The 23,312-nt window shown below is 38.5% G+C and overlaps 4 protein-coding genes across 4 annotated transcripts; 3 read left to right on the top strand and 1 right to left on the bottom strand.

Annotated features, from left to right (window-relative positions):
- The first annotated feature begins 1,621 nt into the window (after nt 1–1,621).
- Nucleotides 1,622–5,413, top strand: LOC138857521 (uncharacterized). Its single transcript, XM_070110309.1, has 2 exons — nt 1,622–1,648; nt 2,579–5,413. Exons 1-2 carry the CDS (start codon nt 1,622–1,624, stop codon nt 5,411–5,413), a joined length of 2,862 nt encoding a protein of 953 aa, XP_069966410.1.
- Nucleotides 5,414–8,591: 3,178 nt separating this feature from the next.
- On the top strand, nt 8,592–10,058 carry LOC106615861 (cuticle protein 16.5). The gene is made up of 2 exons (XM_014232231.3): nt 8,592–8,689; nt 9,113–10,058. Exons 1-2 carry the CDS (start codon nt 8,687–8,689, stop codon nt 9,941–9,943), a joined length of 834 nt encoding a protein of 277 aa, XP_014087706.2. The 5' UTR covers nt 8,592–8,686; the 3' UTR covers nt 9,944–10,058.
- A 6,185-nt stretch (nt 10,059–16,243) lies between these two features.
- LOC106615879 (cuticle protein 16.5) lies at nt 16,244–17,386 on the top strand. The gene is made up of 2 exons (XM_014232252.3): nt 16,244–16,296; nt 16,382–17,386. Exons 1-2 carry the CDS (start codon nt 16,294–16,296, stop codon nt 17,267–17,269), a joined length of 891 nt encoding a protein of 296 aa, XP_014087727.2. The 5' UTR covers nt 16,244–16,293; the 3' UTR covers nt 17,270–17,386.
- A 769-nt stretch (nt 17,387–18,155) lies between these two features.
- On the bottom strand, nt 18,156–21,376 carry LOC106615851 (cuticle protein 16.5). Its single transcript, XM_036369074.2, has 2 exons — nt 21,236–21,376; nt 18,156–19,287 (listed from the first exon to the last, which is right to left on the bottom strand). The coding sequence occupies exons 1-2, from the start codon at nt 21,236–21,238 to the stop codon at nt 18,259–18,261; spliced, it is 1,032 nt and encodes a 343-aa protein (XP_036224967.2). The 5' UTR covers nt 21,239–21,376; the 3' UTR covers nt 18,156–18,258.
- Between the last annotated feature and the right edge of the window lie 1,936 nt (nt 21,377–23,312).

Raw genomic sequence — 23,312 nt, forward strand, 5'->3', positions numbered from 1 at the left:
CCAAACTTTATATTAAACTTCAGTTGCAACGAAGCTTTAATACCCTTTACAAATACAAAAAATTCCCTACAAGAAATTGATTTCGATCGTTCAGTTTGTATGGCAGCTATATGCTATACCGATCCAATCAGAACAATTTCATCGGCGATTGCACAATTGCCTTAGGCATTGGTTCATGTCAAATTTGGTGAAAATCTTAAAATTTAGTTTATGCGGTACTAGAACAGTATATAGTTTTCAAGAAGAAATAAAAATTTAATGTTATTGCCAAGAGTTTTGTTTTATTATAAAGATAAGAGTTTGCCATTTTGTTTTAAAAATTATTTCTTGCAAGTGACCGCGGATTTTGTAAGCCCGCAAACTAAGTTCCTTCCAAAAAATCTTCCATAAAGTGGATAGGCAGCCATAGTGTCTTCGGTGCGCACTATACGGCATCGTTGAGGATGCAAATTATCTACAAAGAGTAAACGTTTTGCGAAACCTATTCATGGTTGCTCGAATTACTGACTGTGCTGGGCTCGTTATAGTTATGGTAATGACAACTATCTTATTCAATATATCGGTACGCTCATTTGCACAAATTTATTTCACAAACAAAAGTAACAGTAACCATATCCTTTTCATTTTGTTATTTTGTATGAATGTGCGCTTCAAACATTCAAACTTCATTAGCATAGCGAGAAATGGGCGAGCGAATAAATGCGCTTGCGCAGTGCACTCGATTGTAAATTAGCTGTGGCATTTAACCCATTTTAAGACGGCACATTCGTTTCTCTTCCGGAAATAAACAAAAAATTTACGAAAATCAAAAATGAAATAAATAAAGATGAATGAATGAAGCAATAGGAAGGGGAGGACAGCAAACAACTAGACAAATAAATTAATAAGACAATCAACTTTAAGCTACACCCCAGTTATAGCAGTGGCAGTGGTAGCAGCAACAACATAAAAAATTACAACAACAATTCTCGGCACTTATGCGTAATGTAATATATTAATATTCAGCATTTTTGTAAATTTGTTGCACAGCTTTGACACATTGCGGGCAACGAATCGACCATTAGGTGGCAACTAAGCGGCTGAAAACTTCTTCTAGCCATTAAGCTAAGCATTAGACCACTGAACTATTGGTCGCTAGTACACGTCATGTTTCTTAATGTGTGGCCGTTTCGTTACGTTGGGTGGCTGCGTTGTTGCGTCTGTCGTGGCATCGTCTTGATAATCAACCAATTAAGCCGAACAGAAATGCAAATGCAAATTGTGTGAAATGAACATAGCGAAATGCGTTGTTGTTAATAGTCATTTACATATGTCCAAATGTGTGAGAATGTGTGAGAATGTGTGTGTGTCGATGTCATAATGCAGCTGGGCAGAGGGCAGGCAGCTGGCCGGCACAGAGTTCGCGAACTTGGCACTGAATTGGCTCTGGTCACACACATACACATACATACACACGCACAGCTAGTTAGTATCGCTTGACGACAGTTATGATCGACGCTTAGCGGTCAAAGCCGCTCTGGAGTAGGGAGGTGGTCTATAAATGGTCAAGAGGCTTTGGGTCGGAGTATCAGTTGCAGAGCTTCAATCGTCTAGTTAACCACGCAGTGGCAGCCCAGTGAAGATGGTCAGTAGCTACGAACGGTTACCTGTAACTAAAAACTTAATCAACTTTAATAACATTAAATGTGTTGTTGCAGTTACTTTGTTCGTGTGTGTGTGTGAGGTTTTGTAACAAAAAAATGAAAATGAAATATTAACCGTTCTAAGTGGCTAAAATTGTTGAAGTGTTTCCAAAAAAAAATATCCTTAAAAGTTGTAGTTACAACAAATCAAATTCGATTGTTAAATCGTAAATTTGATGTTTACAGTTACTTGTTGAAAAATATTTAAAAAATGTGAAATAAAAAGTTATTAAGTCTAACTTTCATAAGGCAAAAAAATTTTGTTTTTATAATTTAGATAATACCCTTCACAAATACAAAATGCTCTTTACAGCAACTTGATTCCGATTGTTCAGTTTGTATTGCAGCTATACGCTATAGTGATTCGATCTAAAAAATTTCTTCGGAAATTGCATTATTTCCTTCAAGAATAAACCATGCCAAATTTCGTTCGAAAATATCTCGACAAATGAAAACGTTTTCCATACGACCACTTGATTCCGATTGTTCAGTTTGTATGGCGGCTATATCTCATAGTAGTCCATATTGACGGTTCTGACAAACGAGCTGGTTTTTATGGAGAAAAGCGCGTGTGCAAAATTTCAGACCGATATCTCGAAAACTGTGTGACTAGTTTGCGTAAGGACGGACATGGCTAAATTGATTCTGCTCATTACGCTGATCAATTACATATAGACTTTATAAGGTTTCCGAAGTTTCTTTCTGAGTGTTACAAACTTCGTGACAAATTTAATATACCCTGTCCATGATATAACTATAAGCTGACTAATATATTAAATATATTTGTGAAAGAATTTAATTTTGCGTGCCATTTTACATAAATTAATAACTACAATATCATATTAAAAAAAGCTTCGCACAAACAACTAAAACTCTATTCACTTTCTTTGTCACAGAAATTTTTTGCAATTCTCAGCATATCGCTGGTAGTCAGCCAAATAGTTAACGCCGACGTTAGCCATCTCTCTAATAACCAGTATCTACCACCCAGTCAAGATGCGCAACACGTTTCCGTCGATACCGCTATTGCACCATATCAACCACCGGCTCAACAACAACAAGAGCAGCAGCAATACCAGCACCCTCCAAAGAGCTTCCTACCTAGCGGAGTTGAGATTATTAGATCAATTCCCATCGCCAGCTTTTCGTTAAGCAACACTGCGCCAACACAACAGACAAGCTATGCGCAAGCTCCAGTTTATGCTTCTGGCCAATCTCATGCTCAAAGTGGAACTGGCTCTGATAACAATCAAGCGCCACAAAACAACAACTATCAGACACCACAAAGCAACTATCAGGCACCACAGAGTAACTATCAGCCACAAAAACAGCAACAGTCAGGATCTCAGCACCCTGTTGGGCAACAAAACGATGGCTCTTACAACTACGGTTCGCCTGCAGTAGCACCAGCGCCGGCTCCAGTAGCGGCTCCAGTACAGCAATCTTACGCTGCCCCTGCACTTTTACCGGCTCCTGCGCCAGCACCAGCCCCTCAACATCACTCAGCCCAACAAAATGATGGCTCTTACAACTACGGCTCACCAGCGGCAGCACCAGTACCGGCATCAGCTCCAATACACCAATCTTATGCTGCCCCTGCTCCAGCTCCCACACCTCAGCAATCATACGCTGCTCCAACTCCAATAGAACAAACCTACGCCGCTCCTGCTCCAGCTCCAGCTCCAGCTCCAGCTCCTCAATATAGTTTCGGACAACAAAATGATGGTTCTTATAAGTACGGTTCTCCAGCACCAGCGCCTGAACAGCAATCGTACGCATCACCTGCACTAGCACCGGCTCCAGCACCAGCTCCTGTGCATCAATCACAGTTGTCAGGCTCCTCGTTTTCTTCAAGCGGACTGAACAGACAGCAAAATGATGATTCTTACATTATTGGTACCCCAGCACCTGTAGCAACACCCATTAAAAATTATGTGTCACCAGCTCACTCTGCAGCACCAAGCCCATCTTATTCTGGTGAAGATCAACAAAGCTATTCGGCACCTGCACCAGCACCAGCACCTGCAGCACCTTCGTATTCGGCACCACCTCAACTATCTTATTCAGCTCCAGCGGCACCTTCGCACGAATACCTTCCACCAGCTTCAGCACTTGCCCCAACACCAGAGCAAGTTAACTACTCAGCTCCAGCTCCAGCACCCGCACCGCAATCTTACTCGGCCCCAGCTCCAACCCCACAAGTTTCCAACGAATACCTGCCTCCCGCTCCACAGCCGGGTAGCTACAACCCCTCACCACAGCAATCCTATTCTGCACCCCCTCAACAATCTTTCTCTGCACCTGCCCAGCAGAATTATGCAACGGCCCCACATGTTTCAAAGGAATATCTTCCACCTATATCAGCACCCGCACCACAAACTTATTCAGTTCCACAGCAGGAAATTCCAACAGAGACAGTGCATGAACATGGACACAAACAATCTGAGGGAGATGGCTTAAGACAAACTGTGGTACAAAACTCCTCAGGTTATCAGGGAGAAAGTGTTGCTGCAGCTCCAACTCCAAACCAGCAAACTTACGAAGCTCCTGCCCCAGCCCCTGCTCCTGAGTATTTACCACCGCAACAATCTTACTCGGCTCCGGCTCAACAGTCTTACTCGGCTCCGGGTCAACAGTCTTACTCGGCTCCGGCTCAACAGTCTTACTCGGCTCCGGCTCAGCAATCTTATTCGGCTCCAGTTCAGCAATCCTACTCAAGGCCAGCGCTGCAGTCATACTCGGCTCCCGTCCCAGCGCCTATAAATCAACAATTCTTACCTCCAGTACCCGAAAAACAACCACCATTCCCCCCAAAACAGGGTAACCAAGACTATTCCTCTCCCTCAAAAGGTCCTGCTCAACAATCGTATTCGGCACCAGCACAAGAGTCTTACTCTGGACAAGCTCCAGCACCTGTTAGCAATGAATTCATCCCATCAGCTCCAGTGAAACAAGCTGCGTTAGCACCAGCGGCAGCTCTAGCAGCAGCTCCAGTTGGCCATAAATCTTATTTGGCCCCTGTACAAGCTCCAGCTCCAATCAATAAGGAGTATCTACCTCCATCGCAAGTGCAACAATACCATGCTGGTCCAGCGCAATCAGCAGTCAATCAACAGTCTAATACAGCTTTATTCCCAGCTCCAGCACAACTGTCGTATCCCTCTCCAGCTCCGGTTAATAATGAATATCTACCACCGGTTTCAGCATCAGCTGCCCTGTCTTACCAAACACCAGCAGCTCCTTCCTATTCGGCTCCAGCAACCCCATCTTACCAAAGACCAGCAACTCCTCCTAAATCGGATCCGACAGCTTCTTCTTACGCGGCATCAGCAGCTCCATCCCACTCCACACAAGCGGGTCCCTCTTACTCAGCTGCAGCAACTCCTTCGTACTCTGCTCCTGGTCCACAGCATCCCTCGGTAAGCCAAGAATACTTGCCACCAACAACACAGAGCTATTCGGCTCCAGCACCGATTCCAGTCCACCATAGCCGTTCGAGTGGCACCGTTTTGAGCCAAACCGTTGAGCAAATCTTTTCGGCCAATCAATCAGGGCGTAATTCTCAAAGCCAATCGCCTCAATTTGAAACTCCCTCTGCTCCAGCATTGGCATCACAAGCTGGTCCAAGCTTCCACGCCTCGTCACATGCAACGGCGCCGGAAGTCAGCAATCAAGACTACGGCACCGAATACGCTAGCAATGGCGGTTACGTTTACAGAAAAGCGAAATAAACTGGGGGAGATAGTCGACAGAAGGGAGGAATTGTGAGCACACACAACAGCAGTTGTTGTTGTTGCTCGTTTTTGTAGTTTTAAATATTCGAATTTGCATTTAATCATTTGAATAGCTTTTTATAGCATCTTATTGCCATGATGTCAGCGCCATGCTGTCAATTTGTTGTTCCATAACAATTTTGGTTAATACTGTTATCTCATTTGTAAATAAAAACTTATCGCGTTAATAATAATCGCACATATACATATGTACATACATAAAAAAATTAACGAATATTTTGTTTTATTGATTTATTTCAAACGATTCCAGTTATATTTAGGGTTAACAATTCCTCTACGGAATGATTTATTCCATAAATAAATTTCTTGAAGGCATCCCAGGTGTGCGTGTATAATGATGGGAGGTGTCAACATATGCCTAACGAAGCATCGGACAAATTGGCCGAGTGTGTTGAGTTCGTCACTGCCACTATGTCGCTCATGCGTTCGAGAACTAGTCGTTACGAAGCTATAAAAGTTCTAAGAAACCAGGTTTTAGTCATATAATGCCAAAACAAACCTCAGATTCCACTGCTAACATGAAAAGACTTAACCCAGAAACCCATACGTCTCAGAACAGTCATAGAAATTCCAGAATTCGCTATAGGTAGATACCTATATCCTATAATTTCAATTATTCCAGCATCTGAATCTGAAGAAGCTCTGCCACACATCTTCCGTAGCTTTAACCATCTAATTAACGTTCAAGCTCTAAAGACACTGAACTCTAAACTAACCTAAACAAAAATTCCACACTCAACTAAAACCTCATGAAGTCAGTTGTACATTTTTTATTTTATTTGAATTTTACTAATTCCGTTCCGCGCCCATGCGCCACCGAAAAGAGCGTTTAGTATGCATTCACTACCAATATCTCAATACTTCAATTTCTCCAATTCACGCACTACAGTCACTGGTTATCGCAGCGCTCGTAGGTGAAAATATTCCAGTTTAACCGACCGCATCTCCATAATCGGCATCTAAAACGCATGCTTGAATAGCTGAAATTGAAATCGCAGCAAGTAGAACAGCACTTTCCACTTTTTTCGGAAACTAGTCAATCTCGTCAGCTAAAAATGAAGTTGCGAAATTCGCAGACATACAATTCTGCTCATAAATTTCATATATTTGCTGGTGATTACACTGAGCTACAAAGAACTTGGCATTTTTTGATATATTATTCGAAGCAAGGTGGTTAAGATGCGAGCCTTTCTCATGACACTGGGTTTCGATTTTAAAATAGAAGATCAGTTAATATATCATTAAAGATATTTTAAGGTTAAGGCTGTATTTATTTACAGATTTATAAGGGCTTTCAAATCGGTGAGTAAACCTTCTATTTGTGCTACAATTTACTATACTACTACTCAATTGACTCTTGTTACATCGTACGAAACGTGAAACAGAGTATCGAAGAAAACCCGAATGAGTCCATCCAACATCGCGCGCAACAATCGGAGCTGGCGCATCCACTTTATGGAAGATTTTGTGGAAGGATATTGGCTTTCTGGCTTACAAAATCTAACTCGTGCAAGAATTGAGGCCGAACGACCATAGACCGCGTCGCACTTTCCTATTTTCACAAGAAAATGTTGACAAGCGCTGAAGCTCACTTTTGGTTGAATTGGTACGTTAGTACACAAAGTTGTCGCATTTGGAGTGATAATAATCCCCGAGCCATTGTTGAGATGCCCGTACACCCTCAAATATTCACTGTTTGGTGTGCTGTATGGGCAGAGGGAATCATTGATTCATATTTCTTAAAAAATGAAGCGGGCCATACTGTTACAGTCAATGGGGAACGCTATAGATATTTATATCTGTAAGAAGTAGCAACAATTCCATTTCCAGCCAATAATGAACATGAATAGACTCTGCCGAATCCGTCTTTTTGTGATCTCAAATATGCCGGAATATCTCCATGAAATATTATTTATATTTAAATAGCAACTCAAGGTCTCACATAGGTTGTTTCTGTATTTTTTAGAATATATGAAAGAAAGCTAGCCAATAATATCTAGGCTTCTTTCTGAAATGTGTAATATAATGTTGAACCTATGTTCAATAACGTAGTCTAGCACCAAGTTATCAGAAGAGAACTTCAAACGTCAATACTAAAATCTCACGAAAAATGGATATTTGAAGGTATTAATATACCACGTAAATACTCAGTCTGCTAATACCAGTCTATAAAATCAGAAACCGCCAATATCGAATTATTAAAACATATAGCTGGCATACAAACTGAAAGTTCAAAATCATGTCAATGCATGGAAAACCTTTTTATTTGACAAGATATCTTCACGAAATTTTGCATAGATTATTTTCTAAAGCAACACTATAAAAACTGCGAAAAGAACGGACTACTGTAGCATATAACTAGAATAAAGGCTATTTATGCTATAAAAAAATAAAATTCAGTCCAGCCAAAGTTAACGTTTTTTCTTGCTTTGAAGAAAATTGACACAACATGAAAACTATGAGCAAACCTTGTGTCACACAGTTTATTTGCGTAAGTATACTTCTAATATCTCGCATTATTCCCTAATGATCATCAAACAAAAGATAGCTAGGATTTGACTACTAATTTTATTTTATTTAAAAACGACAAAGAAAATAATGCCAAAAACCAAAAAAAAAGTACAAAAGATAGTCAAAAGGCATAAATCATGTCTACAATGGCTAATACAAATTAAAATGTAGTTTATGCCATAAACTGTGAATACGCCAACCCGCCAAAGTGACACATGCGTTACCGCCGAACCACGACGCTCCTCTACACATGCGCTCACTAGTGATTAATCGAGTTTAAGCCTTTTTAATGTTATTATTTTTGATGTCAATTTAAAATTAAAGACTTTTTTCATCGCTTTTTTTGCTAGCGTATCAAATATATATATTTTTGTATATGTGTGTGTATATATATAATAGATTTTTTTGAATGTGCTACTCGCTGCATATTTTTTAGCGACTAGTCATTGAGATGATTACTTTTTTACGAGTTATTTATGAAACGAGCTGAATGCTAGTACAGGATCCAGAATTTGTGGTAAATTAGCATAATATCTACATGGTTCTTAATAAACTTATGCGTTTGACTATTTGTATGCAAATAAACGGACAGAGGACTGATGAAATTAGTATAAATATGCCGGCGAACGGAAGTGTGTTATTAGTTCAAGACATTTGTCTGAGTTAAGTGTAGCCAACCGTTAACGGAGCCAAAATAAAATGGTTAGTGTGAACAAAAGGAGAAAAATTGCATATCGGTGCATAAAGTGTGTTTAATTAAAAAAGAGTTTTGTGGAAAAAAGAATTAATTAAAAAAAAATTAAATTAAAAAAATTTTATGAAAATAATTAATTTAAAAAAATTAATTAAAAAATTTTAATTGAACAAAAAAAAAAATATTTGAAAACAATTAATAAAAAATTTGTTAATTAAAAAATTTAGATGAAAAAAATAATTTCTCATACAAAATTTTTCATTGATTCGAGGATACATAAGCAACTCTGAAGACCAGAAAAGTTCAGAAAAGGAATTTGTAGGATACTTGTACACTTAATCCTTATTGCAATGATCTGATTAGTCATAATAATGTAATCTTTCAATATCATAACCACAATCTAATCCTTTGTCATGCCTAAATGCTTGCAGAAATTCTTTGTTGCTATTGCCTTCGCCGTTTTTGCCAGCGTTGCTGCTGATGTCAGCCACCTGAGCAACACCTACCTGCCACCATCGGGTGCTGCCAGCTCCGTTTCTTCCGAGTACTTGCCACCTGCAGCCAGTACACAGCATGTTAGCTACGCTGCACCAAGCTACTCAACAGCTGCATCTGCTCCCAGTGTGACCTACGCTGCGCCTAGCAGCTCGGTCTCTTACTCAGCACCTGTCGCTGCCGCTTCAGCTCCAAGAGTTTCATTCGCACCAGCTCGTTCGGTCTCTTACTCAGCTCCAGCACGTTCCGTCTCATCATACTCAGCTCCAGTTGCTGCCGCTTCATACTCAGTACCCACATACTCAGCTCCAGCTACATCGTACTCAGCTCCAGCTCGTTCTGTTTCCTACTCAGCTCCTGTTGCTGCCGCTTCGTACTCAGTACCCACATACTCAGCTCCAGCTCGTTCCGTTTCCTACTCGGCTCCAGCTGCATCGTACTCAGCACCAGTTGCTGCTGCATCCTACAGCGCTCCAGTTTCTGTCTCGTACTCTGCACCAGCTCGTTCCGTTTCCTACTCTGCTCCAGCTGCATCCTACTCAGCTCCAGTTGCTGCCGCTTCGTACTCGGCACCCACATACTCAGCTCCTGCTGTTTCCTACTCAGCTCCAGTTGCTGCTGCTTCGTACTCGGCACCCACATACTCCGCTCCAGCTGCTTCTTACTCAGCTCCAGTTGCTGCCGCTTCGTACTCAGCACCCTCTTACTCCGGTATTGACACCGCCTACGGTGCCAACGGTGGTTACATCTACCGCAAACGTCGTTAGGATTTCAAAATCATTGGTTTATATATATTTATACGTATATGTAATATGTGTGTCATATGGAAAGATGAAGCGATAACGAAATAAAAATGCATTTGATATAATTTTGATAAAAAAATATGTATTTTGACTTGATTACAAAACTTTATTCTCACTTTCGTTAGGAATATGTAGTTTACTCTGCGCTAACGTCGGCAATTGTAGATATAAGATATTCTGTTTCTGCTTGAGTTTGACATTGGCGAGATTGTCGCGCTTCCGGAAGTAAATAGGCTGGGAGCTGACCTCAGCAGTGGCGACCAAATCGATGGGTTTGTGTACTTGGCCACCCATGACGCCAGGGTAGGGCCAGTCCGTCACAAGCTGTAAACGATGACGCGTTATAAGATCTGTGGGCTTAACGTAAATGTTGTGCGCTGCTTCATCGCCGGGCCGTGGATAGAAATAAATATGCTCGGTCATGGGTTCGTGTACAGTTTGCGTGAGCGCGCCGAGGAAGAACAGAGGTAACAGTGCGAAAAAGAACATCTGCATGAAATTTAAAGAATTTTTGTAAAAGTTACACAAATTTCAATATTTGCAACAAACCTTTGCCGGCGAACGAAAACCCACTGCGCATGCGTAAGAAACGGCGTCGTCTCAAACGCACAAGAATCGTGAAACTAAGCCATACACTTCACTTTCGCATATCTTTTATATGATGCGTGCGTTAATTTCCCCATTTTCGCTGTTTTCTTCCCTGTAGCCTGCTGTGTCGAAAAAAACAGCCTAAAAGAAAACAACAACAAACGAAGTTAATTAAGCCAATTTACGCCAATAAACGATGCTTAATCTCGGTCAGATACAACATCGGGTGCCTGAAGACGCTTTACGCGGCCTACCATACGCACATATGCTGTCCAAAGGCGACGGACACCCAGCCGCGTTCGGGTTTAACGAGTTTGCGCAAAGTCTACCTGTGGTCATTGGTCGGCGCTCAGCTGAGGCGTCTTTTTATTTCACTTTTATTTCTACATATAATTGTTTTTGCTGCTGCAGCGGTTAACCTTAATTCTTCAACGGTTTTGATTCTTTGCCATAATAACAATAATAATAGCAATAAAAAATCTGCGCCACTTTGTCTCCAATAGCAAGCGTGGCAGCGCTTTCGCGAAATAAAAACAGTAATTGTTTTTAACGTAATTAAGAAATATTTAAGAATTAATTGTGTTGTGAATAACGGCAAAAAAATTATATTCGAGAGCAACAACAAAATATGTACATTCACAATAAATGGCAATATGTAAATAAGTATTTTTTTGGAAATCTTACATAACCAAGCAAAGTCGTCGGTCCGTCTTACTTTCTAAATGTTAATCAGAATTTTAAATATATTTGCTTGAAAGCAATTATAATGTTTTGGCTAACGGCACAATATTATATATGTAAGTAAGAACGTACTTTGTTCGGAGGAAACCCAAATAATTTCGAGAAATGTTAGCATGTAGGTAGTCCCCTTCCTCAGATCGGACAGTAATTGGAGCCGTATGTCAGCAATAACGCGCCAAATATTCTCTTCCAAGGTCAACGGTCATCAACATCCTTTAGTTCAGGCAAGAAAAATCATTAATCATGGCTCTATAGCGTTCTCCATTGACTGTAACATTATGACCGGCTTCGTTTTTGAAGAAATATGAACCAATGATTCCCTGAGTTCTTAAGGATGAACGACTTCTGAACAATGGCTTGTGAATTATCACCACTCCAAATGCGACAATTTTGTTTATTAACGTACCCATTCAACCCAATTCTCTTGTGAAAAACGTAATGGGTGACCATTTCGTTTTGAGCCCATTACAATAAAAACATTAAACGCGGTACTGACCTCTCATTCTTTAAAATCCAAATATCCCAATCATCAAGGAAATAGCCTGCATACCCAACTCTTGGCTACCGTGTAACTGTTAACTGTTGTATGAATTTATTTTCTCTGAACACCGAAAATGTCAGTCTCCAATGTAGAATCACCTTTGCCAACTAATACTATTTTGGATTTCACAGGCAAAGGTAAATAAAACATTACAAATCTCTCAACACGTCATTGTTAATATTATATAACATATAGTGCAGACGGAAGAAGACTATAGTACCCGCGGCCGAGTCCTGTAGCATTAGAGAAACACAATCGAAATTATGGATTTCCGAATTCGAGTTGCCATGATCGAATATTTCACAAAAGGAGCAATCACCTGGACGAAATATAATATATAGGGTAGTCAACATAAATCACACAATGCCAATATGACAAGATAGAATACAAGGTCCAAGACTCTTTCGCTTTGATCATTTTTAATCGTTCCCACAGTACATAACAGTAGTGGTGGAAGAAGAAAATGCACACTTTTTCTTGCGCAATCCCATAAATCGACTATCTTTCGAATTTCCTTCATATATCCTTTTTGTTTTGAACCCTAAGAGGTTTATACAAAACAATATGGAGATTAAAATCGTCTCAGCTTTCACTAAGGTATGCTGGTAACAAGTTTTACTCTGGTATAAAAATTAAAAAAAAAAAATCTCTCCACAAGTAGCAGTGACATTTCATTGTTGTCATTTAAATTTTTGGACAACTTTCACATGTGACTATATAATATATAGAATGTAATTTATAACTGAATACATTTTTAAATGCTATTTTATGAGTGAAGATTTTTTGTGTACTTATTTCGTATTTCAAGCTTAGACGGTGGGTATTGCTTCATGCGACTAAAAATAAGTTCAGACTCCATTACAATTTAATTGAATATTTATTATGCAGATTTGATCAGAAACAACATTCGCTTTTTGATAATATTTTTTTTATTAAGAAGAAATATTCGAAACTGACCTGGGCACTAAATAAAGATATTAGCTTGTTTGGTCGAGCTATTTCTTCAATAAATTAAAGGATAAACAAATTAAAGACCCTCTACGATAAGCTTTTTTTGCAGAAATTCTCTCGGAAGTTTGTCATAGCTACTACTGTTGATAGGAAATGCTTTTAACATTGATTTAAACCGGGATTCAACACTGAATGTGTATAAAACTCATTCACATAGCGAGCCCCGAAGAAGAAGTCCATATAAATCGACTATAGGCAAAGAATAATAGAACTATTTGCGGTCAACTAAGCCGCTTCGACATATCGGTCCGTGGTAAACTCATTGAGGAATCTAAATTCTACAAATGTATATATAAATATAAGTCTCGAAAACTTATTATATCCATCATCAACGGAACTCAATCTTGCTACTTTCCATGATACAAGCGTTTTAAAGAGAAATATCGACCGTTTGGCGGAGCACTCAGCCCACTAAACCAGGTTAAGTTATATGGCTGGTCCCTGAAATGAAGACCACGGTTGGACCGTTAAAGACAAGTCTTTTTGAAACCCAAAAATGCCTGTAATTGGATCTCGATCAGCGCTCGTCAAGCTCAAGTGAGACTCAGTCATCCAATAGTAAACCGCAAAACAGTGTTTCTATCCTGCTGACAGTGAGAAGAATCTTTCCTTGCGAGTGCATCAGTTGTGCAATTCCCTGCGATTGTGATATTATCAGCACCCGTGCTAAACTTTACAGTCAGAATGCTGAAAGCTAGTAGAACCGCTTGCTATAAAAATTATTGTTAACCTGTTGATGAAAAGTTTCCGACAATAGATTAATGCTGATGAGAGCTACCCGTTGAGTATTCTCTAACTTCTACGCTAAGTTATCCTAACAAAGGTCCCTAAAAGCTTAAAGTGGTCTCATAAGTATTTCTAGATTACATGCGAAGCTTTTCAAGGACATGAATAACTTCACAAATGCTAGATATTGCTCACCATATTGATGACTGTTGAAAGATAAAAACTTTTCCATAATACAAGTATAAGCTTTCGACACGGACGATATTTGAACCTCAAATCCTCCGTAAACCTGTCAAGTGTGGAACCCACCCGGCCATAAAGTCCATTTTCTTTTATAACATTGCAGAAAAATCGCATTAGACTCGCTATTATATATTATAATATATTAATATAAAATTCTTTACAAATTTTCTTTCTAGAAAAATTTCGTTCTCAACGCCATCTTTCAAGCGCATTTAAAACACATATATTTTTTTATAATAAATAATCTGCATAATCTTTAAATAAATAAAAAGTCAATTATGCAGTTGTTCTCACTCTATTGACAACATTTTAACACAGTTATTAGGCGAATACACCCAACAACAATAACAAATGTTGTCATACGGTCTAAGCATGCGCCACAGTCGGCTTTCGGTATGTTTTCGTTCACACTCATAAACTATCTATAATCACATCGTTAAAGCGCAACTAATAGCTCTACATTAAATTAGACAATAAAATAATTCAATTCCAATGAATATTTCAAAAAAAACAAAAATAAAACTATTGATTTAATTTAGTGATATATAACAACTTTGTTTGTTCTGCGCGTAGTAAATACGTATATTCAAGTTTGGCCATAGTTGTTGTTGCTGCTTGAGTTCATAAATATTTTGTTGGAAAGACATACATACTGATATACATACATAAATATGTTTCTAAATATATAATACATACACACACATAAACATACGTATATAAAAGTATTGAATACTAATTTTAATGAATCAAAAAACTTTGCAAATAAAAAAATAAGTAATAGCTAAACAAGCTGTTGGCTGCCTGATCGCCCAAGTATTGTTGTGTTTGTTGATGCGCAGTCGCAGCAGCACCGTAAATTGAGCAGCAAAACCAACCAACGCCAATTTCGAAGACCAGAACAAATGATTGGGATCCAATCAGCACTCGAAGCTGGACTTTAAATTTGGCAAAGCTATATACTTGTATGTGGTGTACGTACAAGTATATATGTATGTGTGTGTGCAATTTCTTAAATTATTATGTACATACATGTTTATGCCAAATAATAAAACAAGTTCTGCAAAAAGGCCAATTTGGCTTAAGCTTCACTTCAAGTCTAGGTACCAATCTTCAGTTGTCTACATATCATATTTTCAAGCGCATTTTTTACTCTAATATTCCAATTAGTATCGCATTATTTGTTATTATTGCTTTTTGGATGCATTTATATGTATATATGTATAAATATATATTTATATACATATACTTGTATATGCCTGCATGTACCTAAGTATCTTGTAGGAAATTTTGAAAATAATTTAAAACAAGAAAAACCGTTAACTTCAGTTGAACCGAAGGTATAATTCTCTTCACAAATAGAAAAGATTACATACAAGACTTTGTTCATCGCTCAGTTTGTATGGCAACTACATATGTATATGCTATAGTGGTCCGATCTGAACTAATTATTCGGAGTTTATTATAGCGTTGCTTCGGGCAACAATCTAGGCCAATTTTCGTGAAGATATCTTGTCAAGTAAAAAAGTTATCCATACAAAAACTTGATTTTGATCGATCTGCTTGTATGACAGCTATATCCTATAGTAGTCCGATTTCGTCAGTTTTGACAAATAAGCAGGTTCTTGGGGAAAGAAGGGCGTGTGCGAAAATTAAGATCAATATCTCAAAAACGCTCGAAGCTGGACTAGTTCAGGTATATACCATAGATCAGACAAGAATATGTCTAAATCGACTCAGCTCGTCATGCTGGTCACTTATATACAATATATATTTATGGGGGTCTCCAACTCAAGGCAAATTCAGTGGGATGATCTTGAAGTTTATTGTTGACTTGACTTTATGGGGTCAAAATTCAAATTCGCTCCGAAGAAAATATGCAGGATTACCTAATCACCTTTTTGATTATTACTTCCTAGCTCCTCTTCGATAGTACTGTACCAAAAATATTTATCAATCTCAAATCTAAATTTTTTTAATACTAAATCAACTATAATAGAAGTTCCTTCATCAGATGAAACCTTCAAACCTTTGCAAACTTTTGCTGTTCCCGAACAATAGATTTGTGTGAGTAGAACTCATTTCTCTGCAGGGTATGTACATACATATGTATGTAGTCAAGTATGTATGTAAGCATTTATTGATATTTGGTTACACACGATTCACTTAAGCTGATATTATTAATTTCAACGAGCAGAAATGTTTGGTTAAACTTGTTTTAATTAATGAATTGACTTTCGAATTAACCAAATATTTGCGTGAAGAAAGATGCAAGAACACCTTTTCAAACAAGAAACCGAACATTTTTTGCAGAGATTTATTGTTTTAACCTCTAGGTATTGCTCATATCCAAACCTCTCGCATGTGATCGAGTTAAATAGATTCTCATATAAAAGTTGCACGATTTCTAGCGAACATCAACAGTCTCAGATTTCAAGTTCAACAATCTAGAAGCCCAGCTGAAAATATGGTAAAGGCTAGCGGCTACAGAGAGCCTTCTCAACATCACCTATCAACAATTTAAACTCACACTCCGTGCATCTTTTTCTTTACAGAAAATCTTCGCTATCACCACCGTTATTGCCTTGTTGGGCGTCAGCACCAATGCGCTGAGCAACACCTATTTGCCGCCACAGGCATCATCTTCGAACTCGATCAGCAGCTATGCGGCACCCGCTTCGTATGCTGCACCATCCGTATCTCATGTCAGCTTCGCACCAGCTCCCAGCCGCCATGTGGTACCATCAGGTGGCGGGTTTGGCGGCTTCGGTGCTGCATCGGCCCAACACGTTAACTACGCTGCTGCACCCTCGTTCCATGTTGCTGCTCCACGTCCACAGGTATACCATGCGCCAGTACCTGCCGCTTCTCACAACGTAGCTGTGTTCGCCGCTCCTGCACCACGTCCTCAGTTAGGTTTTGCGTCGTCGGGTGGTTTTGGCAGTTTTGGTTCTGCTTCTGGTCAGCAAGCTTCTTACGCTGCTGCTCCAGCTCCACGTGTCCAAGTACATCACGCTCCAGTTGCAGCCGCCTCAAATGTGGCTTACTCTGCTCCAGTTCTACGTCCCCAAGTATATCAGGCTCCAGTTGTCGCAGCCACACGTGTAGTTCCTGCTTTCGCTCCGGCTCCAAGACCAGTCGCTGCATACTCCGCTCCTGCTATTAGCTTCGCCGGTGGTTTCGGTGGACAAGGTGCTGCTTCTAACAGCCACGCCAGCTATGCTGCCCCAGTCCGCGCTGCCTCTAACGTCCGTTATGGTTACTCAGCACCAGTTGTGGCTGCCTCGGCCCCACAAGTCGCTTATGTAGCTCCAGCCCCAGCTCCGGTTCAAGTTGCTGCTCCTTCCAACATTCAGCAAATCGTTGCCGCTGGCTCCTCCAACTATGGCACTAAATATGCCGCCAATGGTGGTTATGAATACCGTTACAAGCACAGGAACTAAACAATTGTATTGTCGATTATATTCAGTATTTTTTCTTTGATGCTGACCCAAGTTTTCGTTCAGCGGACAAACGATTGCACCACAAATAAACTAAATTGATATCAAGCAAAATAAGAATATGCTACTGGGTTTTTATTACTTCATAGATGCCTTAGGTTCAATTGGCAATGGCCTTCAGTAGCTTTGGCCAAAGAGCGAAGAGAGAGCTCATGCTGATTTCATTTAAGAGTTTAAAGTTGGTTAGTGAACGCCACACCTTGCCTCTCTTGCAAATCAACATAACATTTTGGGCTAGCTGTGAAGACAGTTTCAACCGAGTTTATCACTCCACCGTCGGCTCCTTACAAACCCAAATGTAAGCTAGACTTTCATCTAATTAGGGACACGAAATAGCAAAGAGTGCAGAGAATTACAGATAATAGAAAGACCTTTAGGTTTAAGTCGAGACCATAGTCGATACGTATTCCATACAAAGTAGACCGATAAAAAAGTATTTAACCTAGACTAGTTCTACGAGGTTTCCTAAAATTATCAAAGGATCTCTAATATTGCCGATGTATAGAAGGGTCAATAGTATTTTCAGAAAATACTTGTGACCTCCAATGTGCTTTCGGTACACTACCTTTTGCTTTTAGCTTTCGATTGGACTCCGAATAAAGCAGTTATAACCTTATTTAATTTTAAAAGTTAGTCTAAAATACTAGATAAAGATCGCTCAAGCATAGATTTAATTACTTTGAGAGGGATACGAATCATATTCTTCATACCTATAACACAAAAGTAATAATAGATATGAAAACATTGCTCGCAAATCTTTCAAACATTCGTCCATATAATGATCAGGTAAAACCCAAAAGGTACTTGAGTTAATAAAAATACAATTGAATTTCGTTTTTATAAAAAATGTTTAATGTTTGTCAACCAATTCGAAGGGAGATAATATCAACATTTAGCATATAAAAGATCGAGATTTTGAGCATATAAAGTTCTTAATAAATATAACCACCATTAGCCGCATATTGGGTGCCAAGACTCGATGACGATGTCGAAATGGATTTAGCTGGAGCTTGGTACGCACCGCTTATAATGTTGCTTGTGGAAATGGCCGGAGCGTGATATGTGGTGGATGCGCGATAGGAGGAAGCGGGCGCTTGATAACTAGAGCTTGCAGGTGCTTTATAAGTAGCGGCGGGTGCATGATACTGAGACGTTTGAGTTTGATATTGAGGCGCCGGAGCTCTATATGTAGCTGCAGGGGCTTGATATTGAGCAGCAGGAGCTCTGTACGATGTGGCAGGTGCTTGATACTGAACGGCAGGGGCCCTATATGTAACGGCAGACGATTGATATTGAGCCGCTGGCGCACGATAAGTTGCTGCCGGAGCTTTGTAGGAGTAAGGAGCTTTATAAGACCCAGACGATGAACTATGACTCACCGGAGCAGGTGCACTATAGACCGGACCTGGTGCACGATATTGATTGGCCGACGAGAATGATACAACTGGTGCGCGATATTGTTGAACAGTAGCATGATGTTGAACAACTGCTGGCTTTTGAACTACTGGAGCACTATAACTGGCAGCGGGTGCGCGATAAGAAGACGTGTGCACGGCAGGTGCGCTGTAACTGATCGCTGGAGCACGATACGATGTGGCCGGTGCACGATATACTGTTGCCGCAGCACTGTGTTGCACTGGAGCTGGCGCTTGAATGGGAGCTAGGTATTTGCGAGATGGTGCGGAGGGTACCGAATAACCGCCGGAGCTGGAGGATGTACTAAATACTTGTGTGGAGGGTGCACTGTACGAAACGGCGGGTGCTGTGTAACGATGACCACCAAAACTGCTGCCACCACTGCTAACACCTACACCGCCGCTTGAATAGCCTGTGGCTGCATTGAAAGTAACGGTACGGGATGCAGATGCGGTCGATGGTGGTAAATAGGTGCTTGACAAATGTGACACATCAGCGTGGGTGCATGCGATTAACGCAAGTAGGGCAATACTGATGAGAGGGTTCTGTAAGTAAAACGTCGTAAATGTTACAGGATATTGAAACTTTGTGATATAAAGAGATTGTAATTTGACTGCGAGAGAAATGTTTTTTTTAATGACTATCTCGTTTAGATCAAAGAAGTTGTTTATGGAGTTCTATGACAGCTCCAAATGATTAAAAAATATTGACAAAAGCCATAGATAAAGTTTTTGAGAAAAAAAAAATTATTTAAATCTTGTGCTCTTAGTTTTATTTCCTGTTCTTTATTATTAACGCTTTATGTCCTTTTAGTCGATTATTTAACAGACATTTTCATATTTTTAATATTTTGGGTTAAATATAGTTTTCCGGTGATTTCTGAATTTACTACGTATGTTTGTGTACTTTGTTACTATGTTAATGTATTTTTATAAAAAAAAATTAAAATATTCACTAAGTGTTTTTTTTTCAAGCCACTGTAATGTATAATATTTTAAAATATTGTTTTGAAAAATGCGCATATTTGACTTATGTCTTTTTTGCATTTAACATTCACTCAGTGGTTTCAAAAATTAAGACTATTATTTCGGTGCAGCGATTGAAATTAAGATATTTTACACGTCAGGTCGACCATTGTCTCATACAAAAACGGATTATTTCGGTAAGATTTCATATTCATATTATTGTACCGTTACTGCTAATATGTAAACTATGTGTAGTAACCAAACTTAAGAGCTTTCAGAATTCAGTGCAAAGTTATTGGCGTGATGAATAAAAATTGTTGAGGGTAAGTTTTCAATATAATTTTTTTTAAATTTACTTTCTAAAAGATTTTTCGTCTTATTTTATCGCTATGTTAATTTATACAATTGCTGTACCAAAAGATCCTAAAATAGACTTACGTCATTTTCAAATGAATCTCTATTATATTGAACTCAAGGGCTCAAAATTTTTTCTTCAAAAGGAAATTAATTTTACCGTTGTTTTAGCTTGTAAAATTAAAAAAAAATATTGGCGTAGAACTGCATTTAAAATAATATGTACAAAATTTAAATTTTTTAATGAAATTTTATTTTATTATAATTCATTTTGCTTGTTGTTTTATCAAATTTTTAATTATTTATTTTGTTTTTTTTTTTGTAAAAAATACAGTAGTTGTATTTCACACTTCTTACTGTTAAAGTTGCAAAAATTATTACATTTTTTTTTTGCTGAAAGTGTGTTGATTTTTAAACTATAATATATTTCAATATTATTTCAATATTTTTTTTTTTCAAATTTAACTGTTTTAATAAGAAGACGACAAAAGTTGCAGCTTTGATGTCACAACCCTATTAAAATAAATTCCGATTATTATACCGAAATCTGGGTATATTAAGTTTGCCACGAAGTTTGTAACACCCAGAAGGAAGCGTCGAAAATCCTATAAAGTATATATGTTACATATGTGAATAAATTATCAGCTTGATGAGCTGAGTAGAATTGGCTCTGTCCTGAGATATCGATAATGAAATTTTTCACACGTCCCTTTCCCCAAGAAGTCCTTGTATGAAAATGAAAAACTTTGTTATTTGACGAATTATCCAAGGCAACAGTACAAACTCGAAAGTGAACACTTTTTCTAGTTTTTTTTTTATTTTATTTTTTTTTTTCAAAAGCGATCCTGTCATCGTTTTGTATAAAACAAAAACACATTTTTGAAGATGAAAAGCAAAAGTCTATCAGCTAAAAAAATATTGCTGACTAGTGTAACTATTAAATCCTCGGCTTTAAGGAATAAATATCATTCGTCAGTAGAATGAAGCCATTAAATACATAAAAACACATCCAAATTGGCAGTTATTTAGTTTTTTTTTTACACTTTCCACACACTGTTGCACACAAAACCAAGCACACGATCACACACACACCCACACTTAAACACATATAGATGTTCCAGTACTGCTTAAGCCGAGTGTACTTATGTATATTCCCTTGCTGCATAACACTAACCATTTTCGCACTAATTTGCACACGAAATCTCCAGTTCTAAGTTAGTCTGTGTAAAATTGACTTTAAGGCGCGTTGCGTTTTGTTGCGGACGCGTTGTTTGCGGTTTGTGGTGAGTTAAGAACTGCTGCCGAAGCATAGGTAAACAAGCCCATTTATACTTGGAAGCAGCACACAAATATTTGTGTGTTTTTTTAATTTTTGGTGTTTGTTTTTTGGTCTCTTTTTTTGCCTTTGTATGCGCGCCTATTTTCCCAAACAAATGTTCAACGCTACGCTGCCACCAAACAAACGAAACATCAACAGCAGCAACAACAACTCAAAATAAATGTTCAAAAAATTTATGTTTTTATATTTTTTCGCAAACTACTTGGCTATAGATATATTTTGGACGCTGCTAAACTAATCGCTGCCAGCCTGTCATTCTGAGCGGCTGTCATATTATTATTGTTGTTGTTGTTAATGAACACTGAGAATATCATATTCAAATACAAAAGTGTTGAGGGGCTTACTGCTCTTCAAAATTGAGGGACGATCACTCCTCCCAAAGTTGTTTGCAAAGTCGGTGCAAATTTTTGTTTTCATGGTTGCCAGATATAGTTTTTTGATTGTTTATGATTTTTTTTATAAATGTATTATTGAACTACTATTAGCTCTTAAATCCCTTAGTAGTTTTAAATAACTGTGTTTAAATATACGTTTTTTTCTTAGAATAGTGTTGCCACATATTAAAAATTAATAAAATTTCATTGTAGGAATATTGCTCTTTCATTTTGCACATCACCAGTTTTAATGCTGGTAAGCCAGAATATAACGAATTCATAATTCAAAAGGCATGTCTTGTAATATACTCTATCGACAAGCTTGCTTATTAGAAATAAGGATTTTCTTACTAGAAAGCCACTAGAAAGTTGAGGGTTACCTAACGAGCAATAAATTTGGGCTTTCCGCCGTCTATCCTACTTTTAAGATTAAGGTAGATCCAGAAATACCCAACTTTTGACATTAGTATTCTTCAGAGAGAAGTTGATTGAGAAAGTATTTTCTTTTCTTTAGTCTAGCTTCAATATCTGAAGTAGGATGAATTTAAAGTGGCGATGATCCAAGTTAAGATATCATAAGATAAATCTGTTGCAGATTCAAATACTCTGAATTTTTGGCTGACTGAAGGACTTCCCTATAGTATTTCCCAAAAATATATTTCTTTTTATGTTTCAATGAAGATTCAAAGTCTACAAAGCTATGAATAAATCTGTAAAAATTTAATTATTATATGGAATGATGCACCTAGGTGCAAAACTGAAAAAGTCCTGTGTATTACGATAGATCAAAAATATATAAAGATCCTACTGGCACTCGATAGAAGGCACGGTAGGAACATGATTGGAATACTCACTGATCACAGGCTAGTGGCGACGCTGGGACTGACAGATCGAGAAGACTGCAGCAGATGTCAAAAGCAAGGCATCAGCGAAACAACATTTGCTCCGCATTGACAAGGCAACGCAGCTAGCATTTGAGGACATCACGGTATGAGCCACTGGAAGAGGTATCGTTAGTAACGCTCAGCGTCTTTTGAAATTTTTGTCAAGTACAGGTAGCCTAAATTAATGATTACTCCACGTAAAGGCACTCTATCTGGTATCGCTAAGGAGCAAAACTGATCTGTGCGTGGCTCAATAGACTACCAGATTAGTCTAACCTAGCCTATGTCAGACCTGTTATTTAAGACGCATAGTTAGCAGAGTCTTTAATCTTTTAAATTTTGAAATAAATATGTGGTTAAAACTGAGTACAGACCTTCTTAAAATTTCCCATTTATTATATCTGCAATTGGAACCTACTACAAAGAAGAACCCAGTAAAATATACATATCCCATATAAACGTTATAAATCAAATAAAGTAAAAATACTTTTAGTTTAATTTTAAGCACGCTGGCAGCACCGAAAGCTAGGTATTTTTTTTTTTATTAACTGACTGCCTAGGTGATTGATGGGCCAATTGACTGCTTGCACCTCAGAGCTGTTTCTTGCGAGTGTTATTAGAGATTTGTATTGGCAACAGCAGCCGCCGGAGACG

The sequence above is a fragment of the Bactrocera oleae genome, chromosome 5, assembly GCF_042242935.1.
Source record: "Bactrocera oleae isolate idBacOlea1 chromosome 5, idBacOlea1, whole genome shotgun sequence".
NCBI lineage: Eukaryota > Metazoa > Arthropoda > Insecta > Diptera > Tephritidae > Bactrocera > Bactrocera oleae.

Bases quoted from the DNA above. Each gene is read 5' to 3' on its own strand.
- LOC138857521 (XM_070110309.1), top strand. From the start codon at position 1,622: ATGGTCAGTAGCTACGAACGGTTACCT. The intron at 1,649-2,578 runs GTAACTAAAAAC...TCTTTGTCACAG, and splicing joins GTAGCTACGAACGGTTACCT to AAATTTTTTGCAATTCTCAG.